At 46.1% G+C, this 10,157-nt stretch overlaps 1 protein-coding gene across 15 annotated transcripts in view; it reads left to right on the top strand.

Moving 5' to 3' along the window:
* The window catches only part of pde4dip (phosphodiesterase 4D interacting protein), a 59,511-nt gene extending 49,404 nt beyond the window's left edge, over positions 1–10,107 (top strand). For 7 of the 15 annotated variants that reach the window (XM_025054207.1, XM_025054209.1, XM_025054208.1 and 4 more), the window contains 15 exons: positions 3,271–3,551; positions 3,732–3,881; positions 3,993–4,220; positions 4,689–4,958; positions 5,222–5,353; positions 5,498–5,605; positions 5,758–5,947; positions 6,057–6,292; positions 6,366–6,458; positions 6,589–6,749; positions 7,054–7,200; positions 7,297–7,435; positions 7,752–7,798; positions 7,903–8,035; positions 8,326–10,104. In XM_025054207.1, coding sequence (XP_024909975.1) covers positions 3,271–3,551; positions 3,732–3,881; positions 3,993–4,220; positions 4,689–4,958; positions 5,222–5,353; positions 5,498–5,605; positions 5,758–5,947; positions 6,057–6,292; positions 6,366–6,458; positions 6,589–6,749; positions 7,054–7,200; positions 7,297–7,435; positions 7,752–7,798; positions 7,903–8,035; positions 8,326–8,483 — 2,473 coding nt within the window. In that variant the 3' untranslated portion in view covers positions 8,484–10,104. Of the gene's footprint in view, positions 1–457; positions 507–3,270; positions 3,552–3,731; positions 3,882–3,992; positions 4,221–4,688; positions 4,959–5,221; positions 5,354–5,497; positions 5,606–5,757; positions 5,948–6,056; positions 6,293–6,365; positions 6,459–6,588; positions 6,750–7,053; positions 7,201–7,296; positions 7,436–7,751; positions 7,799–7,902; positions 8,036–8,325 lie in introns of all 15 variants that reach the window. The other 8 variants (XM_025054205.1, XM_025054216.1, XM_025054203.1 and 5 more) reach the window with 7 other exon arrangements.
* The last annotated feature ends 50 nt before the right edge of the window (positions 10,108–10,157 follow it).

Raw genomic sequence — 10,157 nt, 5'->3', positions numbered from 1 at the left:
GCCAGAGAACTGTCTCACCTGCGTCAGCGTCTCAGAGAAGGTCGTAGCGTCTGTAACATCCTCACCCAGCACCTGGGAGACACCACCAAGGCCTTCGAGGAGCTGCTGCGGGCCAACGACATCGACTACTACATGGGCCAGAGCTTCAGGGATCAGTTGGCCCAGAGCAGCTCTCTGGCTCAGCGGGTCGGCGCCAAGATCAGTGGACGTAAGTCAGATCTGCAGAGACACTGGTCCACTGGTACCAGTCGGTACCAGTGAGACTAAAACATGAGTAGAAGAAGAAATACACACAGACAGGAAGTTGGTAAAGTCATGGCTCAAACAAAATGATAGTAAAAACACAGCTTTGTCTATGTGAATTATATTATATTTATAGTATATATGTTTCTATTTACATTATATTAAATATTTCTGTCATACACTGTATCAGTAAAGGTGGACTCTGTGTTTTCAGGAGATCATGCTGAAGACCCAGAGGAGAAGACGGAGCTGCTGGCCATCAGGTTAGTGCTCTGTGTGTGTGTGTGTGTGTGTTATTAGGAAAAGACTAATGAGGAGTTGACTCGATAACGACTGATAGACTCACTGCTGGATCGACGTCACTGTTAATTTGATAATTAATGATGGCGGAAGTCCTGGGTGGAGGGGGGAGGGGCCGGGACCTGATGTCCCTCTGCACTAACAGTGAACTGTAATAAGATTTTACTATAATATTTTGCAGGTTTAAAATATAACTAGGACTTGAACTTTAACTAAGTGATTCTGAATAATCAGGTACAGATAAAAATAACATACTTAAAAAATACAAATTAATTTTCCGAGTATGTTGCAGAATTTTATTGCAATTAATTAGTTTTATATATATATATAAAAATATATATATTCATATTCATACATACGTCATATGCTGCTGCTGAGGCTGGGGGCGGAGCTGACATGGGCTCTAATCAGGTTAAGTTATTAAAGGCTCCAGTGGGAGGGAAATAGGTCAGAGAGACGGAGCAGCACAGACTGACAGCATCACTGTACCAGCAGCAGAGACTGAAGAGTCTTCATCTCTGCTTCGACTCTTCTTCATCATAAACCTGGATTGTTCGTACTGGATGATTTTATCGTACCTCTGGAGCTGGACTCTCTCTGATCAGGAGGATGCTGGGGAGTGAGGACTCTTCAGTGGATCCTGAAAAGGGAGGTTTTCTGGCAGAGGAAAGACAACCTGTCCATCATGGACGACTGTCCACTCAGCTTTTGTGCTCATCTTTCTCTGGTGTTAGTTGGAGCGTGAAGACAGGAGTGGCCTCCAGATCTGGACATCCATAAATACATTAAAACTCATCCATTCATCTCCCCCAGGACCTTTCTGCTGAAAAGACTGTGTCCAGATGGAAGAGAGGGTTTTTTTTTTCTTGCATCCTCTGGTTTTTGACAGAGAGAAATGATACGAGGAGGAACAGGGAACTGTTACTGTAAAATGTTCTTTCAATACAGTGAGAATTCATCAAACTTCAGAAACTGAAAACCCACTCCTATCAACAACACAACCCTTTAACTCAGTGGAACTGAAACGTCCTCAGACTCTGACAGTGAAACCTGTTCCTGTTTACAGTCACATGTGTTCATGTTCCAGGATCTGAACAAATCAGCTGCCACTCTCCATTCATCACCAGGACAGGAGCAGATCTAATCCCTTTAGTCTGCTTCCCACCTGATCGCTCACTCTCTCACTCTCTCACCCTCCGTATCCCTCCATCTCCGTTTCCACCCGCCCATGACGGCCAGGAACAGATCTTCTGCACTGCGTGACCCATGATCTGCTCTCACTGTCCTCTGGAGACACACTTTCTGAGTGGTGGTGGATCAATATGCGGAGCTGAAGGTTGATGGTTCCTGATGGCTCCTCTGTGGAAGGTCATGCTGTCCAAGAGCAGCCCGCTCTACAGAGACTCCCTCTTCTCCTTCTCTCTGTGGGAGTGGAAGGCCCAGGAGAGGGAGCTGCTGCTGCTGAAGAGACACGCAGAGCGGGAGAGGAGAACGCTGCTCAAACAGCTGGACAAGTAAGAGTGTCCACCCTGAGTGGACTCACAGTCCTAGGTCTGAGGACGTCAAACACTAAGATGTCTGTGCTGTATGGGCTGCAGCCCAGGTTTGACAGTAGGAGTCTGAACAGGAAGTCTGATTCTTCCTCTTCAGGTGAAAACCTCTGTGGTCAGTGGGTGATAACAGCCTGTGGACAAGATCTGGTACAGTACAGCTGGTCTGTAACCAGCCGGCACCTGGAGGGGTTACAGCAGCGCAGTCTAGTGGTTACAGGGCTGCACTTCTGGTGGTGAAGAGTTGTTGGTTTGAATCCTGGCAGTGCTGTGTTGATCTAACTTCTAGGCCTCAGTAGAATGCAGCCCACTGCTCCTCGCTCACAGATGATCAACGATCTTCAGTGACTTCAGTTTTTCAGGAACCAGTTTTACTGGGAACATAAATCCAGTCCTGTGAAAACTCCTGATGGGACCACATCATGTCATCATGTGTAGATGGTCCAGTGTCTGGCCAACTCTGGCATTTGGACAGGTGTTATGTGGCCAGTTTGTTTCCTAAAGTTTAATATCGAAGTCTATGTCTTTCGAGACAAACTGGTCCCTGTTTCTTATTTCACTAAAGTAAAGTTAACGCATTTCTGATGTTTTATTCTTTGTTGTGAGCCAAATCTGATTACTTTGGTCTGATCAGCTGTGTCGAGTGTGTTTGTAGGTCACAGAGGTCACGGTACCATGTGACTCTCCTCAGATGAATCTGTGCAGTTAAATCATCTCTCAGACCTGATGTGTGAGAACAATAACCTAATAAAAATGCCGAAGACTTTTGCTGCTGACCTACAGCCGTGTCTCAGTGTCCAGGTGCTGACGACCTTTGACTGAGAACAGTTTATTTCTGGTCTGGTGACTCAACAGTTTCACCTGTGCTGCATCATCCAGTACCAGGTGTGTGTTTATCAGTCAGTAAGAGGCTTTCCTTAAGACACACACACGTGAGCAGCACTGAACTGGACAGCCCAGTGTCAGGGGACACTGACACGTGGAACCTCGTCAGGACGTCAAGACGGGTCAGACCCAACTGTTCGTGATGTAAACGCTGACCTCCTCTGACCGCACTCATATTTCATTGTTGATTCTGTGAACCACAAGTTTGAATACACACGTAATACAGTAATAATATAGTAGTAGCACTGGTATTCATGACAGTGTGTGTGTGTGTGTGTTTTCATGTGTTCAGACTCAGTAAAGAGCTGCAGCAGAAGGACAAAGTCATCGAGTCTCTCCGAGCCAAGTTAAACCAGCAACACCACCATCTTCATGATCAAGGTTCTTCTCATCGTTCTGACACGCCCTGCAGCAGCCACGCCCTCTCTGATGCCACCGACCAATCAGATCGCATCTCCTACATCTCTGATGAGCGTGGATCCACAAACGAGGACCTGGAGCTTTGCTCCGAGCTGGATGCTGCCAACGAGATCAGTCCAGAGGACACGCCTGGGTCTAGTCGGGTCAGCACAGGTGAGAAGGTCACCAACCATCCATCCACTCATCCATCATCCATCCATCCACTCATCCATCATCCATCATCCATCATCCACTCATCCATCATCCATCATCCATCATCCACTCATCCATCATCCATCATCCATCATCCACTCATCCATCATCCATCATACATCCAACACTGTTCACTTCCAGACTGCCACTCTCACAGCAGCACCGTATCCCATCATCCATCTGTTCCTCCATCCATCGCCTCGTCCCACAGGACTCAGTCCTGCCTCAGCTGTCCCAGCATGCATTGCACCAGCTCACCACACCGACCCGTGGACATACAGAGTATGACAGGTAGGGAGTAAATAGAGGACGGACTTCTTGTGCTTCCTTTTTTCCTTTCATTCTTTCCTCTGTTTTCCATCAAACTTGTCTTCGTTCCTTCACCTTCTCCCAAACCTTCAGCTCCAGCTTCAGTCTTCACTGCTGCTCCCTCGTACCCGCCCCCGTCCTCCTCTGCCCCAACTGCACCCTTGTCCTTCCACCCTCACCCCACTACCCAGAGATCCCGTCACCAGTGCAGCAGTGGTGCTGGTAACTATGGTAACAGTGGTGGTGGTGGAGCAGGCTGGTCATTGGCCGACGTTCATCAGGAGCTGCAGATGTTACAGAAGCAGCTGGGAAACAGTGACAGTGCGTTTTACAAGCATGTGTGTGTGTGTGTGTGTGTGTGTGTAGTATATATCTGTCCTGTTAGTTCCCTAACACTGTGTTGTAGCAAAGAGGAAATACTCCTCGTAATACCTAACGCTACTACAGGGGCAGTGGTGGCTTGGTGGTTAAGGAAGCGGACCTGGGTCTGGAAGGTTTCAGGTTTGAGTCCACTAGTCTAGTCCACCACACACTGCTCCCCGGGCGCTAAAAGCAGAGGACACATTTGGTTGTGTGCTGTGTCACAATGACAAGTAGTTCACTTCCCTGCTACGTAGTACACACGTAGTACATGTTACTGTACTTTGTGGAAACTGCTTGAACGCTAATGTCACTACATTTTTCCTGGAATATGTTTTTCTTCAACTAATTCTTCATGTGATCATGTGACCGTGTAGAATGTTTGTATTTGAACTTGTTTTATTTCTTCATTTCTTCCCTCCTCCACAGGGTTTTCCACCCCCCAGTCCAAACCTCTTCGTGGTTTCCCCTTCACCCCCCAGCAGTCCAACCCCTCAGCCTTCCTGCCCCTCTCCTTCCATGGATACCAGCCTTCTCCCTTCACCAGCAGCCTGGACGGCACCTTGGCCATGAAGGCAGGTTCAAGTCTGCTGGAGAGCAGTGCACTCTGGGATATGGCTTATGATCCACGGTCAGGGAGACTAGGAGCCAACCTGTCGTCAGGATCATCAGGATACCAGTCAGCAGTTAACCCCCCAGGTAGGATGACCTTCACCTTGACCTTGACTTGACTGTAGGGTCCACATGTTGGGAGGGCGGTCGGTGCTTCTTCCAACAGAACCTACTGATGGTCCATTCAGTCAGTTAACCTGATGTGGTCAAAGGGGGGAAGCTGGCAAGTAAAGAAACCACTCCTCCACCGTGTGGCCATGAAACACATTCAAGTGTATTTTCAATGATTTCAAATTATAGACCAAATATTTCAGACATGTACCTGAGTCATGTGTGTGGACTGGGTCCAGGTTCAGACCTGATGCAGGAGCATCTGAGGGAGGTGAGGGGTCTAAGGCAGAGGCTCGAGGACTCCATTCAGACCAACGACCGCCTCCGTCAGAAGCTGGAGGACAGATTGGCTCACACTCCCTCTGAGAAAGGTACCAGGGTTCAGGGTTCAGGGTCCATAAAACAGGTACCAGGGTTCAGGGTTCAGGGTTCAGGGTCCATAAAAATTATAATAATAAAAATGATGTCACTCAGTGACGCTGGTGTTGTTTTAACTCGTCTCTCCTCCTGAGCAGGTGCTCCAACCAACATCTACATCCAGGGCCTGGACTCAATCGGACAGCTCTCCTCTGAGGTCAGACTTCTAAAGGAGGAGAACACCAGACTGCAGCAGACCACTGCAGGTACGGTCTGGAGGTCACATGGGTTCACGTGGTGTCACACAGGGTCACATGAGGTTACCAAGCGGCACTAGAACCTGAGACTGTAGCTGTATCTTCTTAGTGACTTCATCAGGAAAGAAAAAGTCAATGTCCTTGAATCTTTTTTTCTCTAGAGGGCAATAAAGAGGTGGCGCAGCTGAGGGAAACTGCTCTCCAGGAGCGTGCAAAGTTAAAGAAGGCGGAGCTCGAACTGGAGAAGTGGTCTGAGCAAAGCAGGAAGCTGCAAGCTGAGGCTGAAAGTCACAACCAGGAGGTTTTGCAGCTGAAACAGGAGAAACAGAGGAGCCAGGACACCATCAACAGGTCGGTTTGTGTTACTGCACTGTTATTTTGTACTGCTACTGCTAATATAGTTAGAAACATCCTAAGTTGACCATTATGACCCTTGTTTTTTCTGATGGTGTTGTGACAGACTCCATCATGAGGTGAGCGTCCTGCAGCAGCAGCTGGGTGAGAGCCGCAGCCTGGTCCAGACCCTCCAGGCTGAGCTGCTGGTCTACAGCAGAGGACGTCGACAAGTGGGTGGAGCCAGTGACAACGTCCATACAGGCAACAGCACCAACCTCTGCTTTGACCCCAGGGAACTGCACGTCCAGCTGGAGCAGCAGCTAAGTGGTCAACCTGGAGCCAAGAGGGCGCTCTTCAACGGTCAGTGACTCTGAGGACAGTGGAAGGATCCGGAAACATCTTTGTTTTTACTGACTGTGATTGTCCTCCACAGACAACGTTCCTTCCCCACCTGTCAGAGACACTGGACTGACTGGTCTTTCATCTCCTACACACACGGTCCACAGGGGGGCAGAAGAGATCAAACGTAAATCATGTGATTGATTGAAAGTGCTGATAAACAGAAATAAACACCAGAAGTTTGTGTGATCTAATACATCGCCCCCTCCCTTTCTCTTCTTCCCATTTCCTCCACCCTGTCACCTCCTTCCTGCCAGGATCTGAATCTTCCTCAGACCTCAGTCACGTTGTGGGCCATGTTGATGACTTCAGCGCCCTGCAGCAGCAGATCCTGGAGGGCAGAGCTTTACTCTGTAAGATGGAGGCAGCTCTACATGTTCTGAGTGTCCCAACGCTGCAGGAGCTCAGCCTCCATCAGGTACCAAAAAGGGTTATGATTATTTCCATATGGCACGCTGGACATAAGTGTACCACTGCTGTAATGTTTGAATGATAACACGTTTGTACAGATGAAAAAATATATATGTTATCATTTGCTCAGTAGTACTTCAGTTTGCAGGGGTGTGGGTCGGGGGAAGTGAAAACATTTCTGTCCCCAGTGAGAAAATGATATACTGATCGAGAGGAAGATTAAAAAAAGAAAAAAACTCCTCAATCTCCTGTACCTGTATTTATCTACTGCCCCCTGCTGGTCATCTGTGAACGCCCTCTTTGTTCTGCAGCCTTCCTGTACCTCAGTCTCAGACACAGCTGCAGTGACGACGCTGCTGTCAGACACTAAAACTCTGAGGCAGATCCTGGAGGAGGCTGCTTCTCTGCTCAGGAGGTTCTGCACCACCAATCTGCCTAAAGGAACGGGAACCAAAGAGGTCAGGATCCAGGACTGGACTCAGATCCATGTCTCAAACATGTTCACTGTAGTTGTTTTTGTTTTATCATATTTCCATCATTATATATGTCTCCAGGAGGACAGTCTGAAGGAGGAGCTGTCTTCTCTGCGTCTGAAGCTCTCGGAGCAGGAGCAGGTTCTCAAGGACACCGTGGAGAGACTGCAGAGCTCCAACCGCACCAAAGACAGCATGGAGCACTTCATCATCAGCCAACGTGAGTCAGCATCACTCCCCCTGCTGGCGTCTCTGTGTCGGTGTTGCTGGATTACACCTGTCACAACCTTTTAGACTTGTCTTTGTCAACTCTAAGTTGTTTTTACTAACAAATCAGGTCTTGACAGTTTGTTTCCAAAATTTTAATTTTTACAGTGAACAGACAATAAAAGCACCAACATAAAATTCTCTAATGTTACATCTCCAAATTCAAGTCTCTTGCATCGATGTCTGTATTTTTACTGGAGAGTTGGACGTCACTATGACATTGTTATTATTATTATTGATTTTTAATGTGTGTGTGTGTGTGTTGACAGTGTCACGAACACGGGACGTCTTGAGAAAAGCCAAGACAAACCTGCAGGTGAGTTCATTACAGCTTTTATTTTGAAAATCTGGTCACGACTGAGGAACTGAAAGTGAAAAACATTTTGTTTTCTTCTTCTCCTCCTCTCTCCTCCTGCTGAGTCTCCTCAGGAGAACAAGTGTAGAATTTCCTCCCTCCATCAAGCCTCCTTCTCCACCCCTTCTCCCTCCTCTTCCTCTTTTTTTTCCTCTCCATCCTCCTCCTCCTCTTCCTCACCCCTGTGGCCTGTTAAAGGTACAGTCGTCCTCCTCCTGTTCTGTGTTGGTTGTAGAACATCCTGTCTCTGTACCATTGGCTGACTTTGTTCTCCTGCTGCATCATCTGTTACTTTTTTAATGACGTCGTAGTGAAATAAAAACCTGGACTGAGGTCACATTCACTGACCTTTGACACTTTAACCTTATTGAAGAACAATTTTGTCTGTGGTTTTTGATTTGAGTGACATCTTAACAACTTCCTGGTTTTTAACGACTAATAAGAAAAGATTAAAAGATTTCCCATAATGCCTTTTTGATGTCTTTCAGGTTCAAACACCGGAGGCTTCTGTCGGCTTAGCTTCTCTCCTGGTCGGAGTGTCATGACCAAGGAGCCTCAGACCTCCACCTTCCTTCTCCCCTCTCCCTCCTCTGCTGTCCAGGCACCTGTCCACATCCAACGCCCCCTGCAGGCAGCCGTTCTGTAGTGCACCAGCAGAGAATTCATCTCCATTAGATCAAACTGAAATTGCTGGACTCCACCTTCGTCCTCCACCTTCGTCCTCCATCCTTGTCTTCCATTAGGGTTTGGTGACAGCAGCAGGAACAGGGAGCAGAAACCAAAAATTTAAAAGTGCTTCCATCTCCTCAGCTGGGGCTGAAGTGTGTGTTTTTAGCCTTGGTAGTGAGTGTGTGTGTGTGTGTGTAGTACTGCTGAAGTTGCATGTGTTTGAGGTGTTGTTGGAACAGAAGCCATACTGTGTGATGGTGCAGCAGCTCCTGTGTCAGTCCAGGATCTCCGTCCGTCAACAGAAACTACTGAAAACTGAGAATTTACCGAGGAAACAAAACTTCCAGTGACAGACAGTAAAAAATAAAACACTGACAAGAGGTTTTAGTCTAATGCAGGGGTCTTCAATACGGGGTCTGCCACCCAAAGAGGGTCCACAAGGGACTGAAAAGGGGTCAGATTTTTAAAAAATATTTGATTTGTATTATTTGAACCATATATACCGTATATATGTGTGTGTATATTTATACATATATATGTGTGTATATATATATATGTGGTAGGGGGTTTCTGCTCTGTCTCTTCATCAGTCTTGGGGTCTTTGGACTCAAAAACCTTGAAGACCCCTGCACTCCTGTACAGTAAATTTGCTGTATTTTTTCTCAAGGGTCCAACCTAGTTTTAAAAAAAATGCTGCTTAGCAGTACGTGTGATGCCTTCACTGACCTGCTGGACAATCTGTAAAACAGGAAACAATCAGTTATTCTCAAATCCGTGGTCCAAAAGAGGGATGGAAAATGGAATAGTTTTATTGTATGTTTCTATTCTTTTGATAACCCCCCTCTCTAAAGCTGTGCAGCTATTTAAAACTATTCATTCATTGATTTAAACAAAAAACCTTAAATTGACATTTTAATAATTTTATTCTTACAAACTTCCACCAAATGCTGTCACTGTTGTTGTTTTTTTCATCCAGTTTTTTTGTCCCATGCTTGATTTCTATGTCGTCTTTCTTTATTTAATCTCGTGCATGAACTCTGGTGTCTTTTTATTCTACTGAAAATATGCAACTGTTGAAGGGTTCCAGTGCAATAGGCAGGTGTGTGTGTTGTTGTTCTAGTCCTGGATGGTGCTCCGAGGCTCAGCTGAATCCAACAGAATGACTTTTATATAAATCTGTGTTCAGTGTATTCATCAGTCAACACTGACGCAGGTGATGAAGACAATCACGGCTGTGGTCTGTACAACAGGAACAGGAACCAATAAAAACACTGTAGATTTTGTCTGCTGAGCAATACCATCAACCAAAGTGTCCGACGTTCAGAAAATATATTTGCTTTAACTTGCTGTCTTTATTATTATATTTATGGCTAAAGGAGTTGCTGCTGTTGTGTAAATATCAACAGTGTGTGTGTGTGTGTGTTTTAATGAAATTTCTTTTTTCTGTTGCTGCTGAAACATAAATGTGTTTAGATGTAAAGATCAGGTGTATTTTTGGCAGTTTCTCTTTTATTAAAGCAATGTTTTAGATTTAAAAAGGTGAAAAAAAACCCAACATTTTCAATAAAAATTGAAAAATCAATCCATCTCTGTTTGGAGTTTTATTTGTCATCGCTGATTCAAATTGGGGTTACACCTGTAATGGACAGGA

Source organism: Cynoglossus semilaevis, chromosome 2, assembly GCF_000523025.1.
Source record: "Cynoglossus semilaevis isolate Cse_v1.0 chromosome 2, Cse_v1.0, whole genome shotgun sequence".
Taxonomy (NCBI): Eukaryota; Metazoa; Chordata; class Actinopteri; order Pleuronectiformes; family Cynoglossidae; genus Cynoglossus; species Cynoglossus semilaevis.
This window is presented reverse-complemented; position numbering and strand designations above follow the sequence as displayed.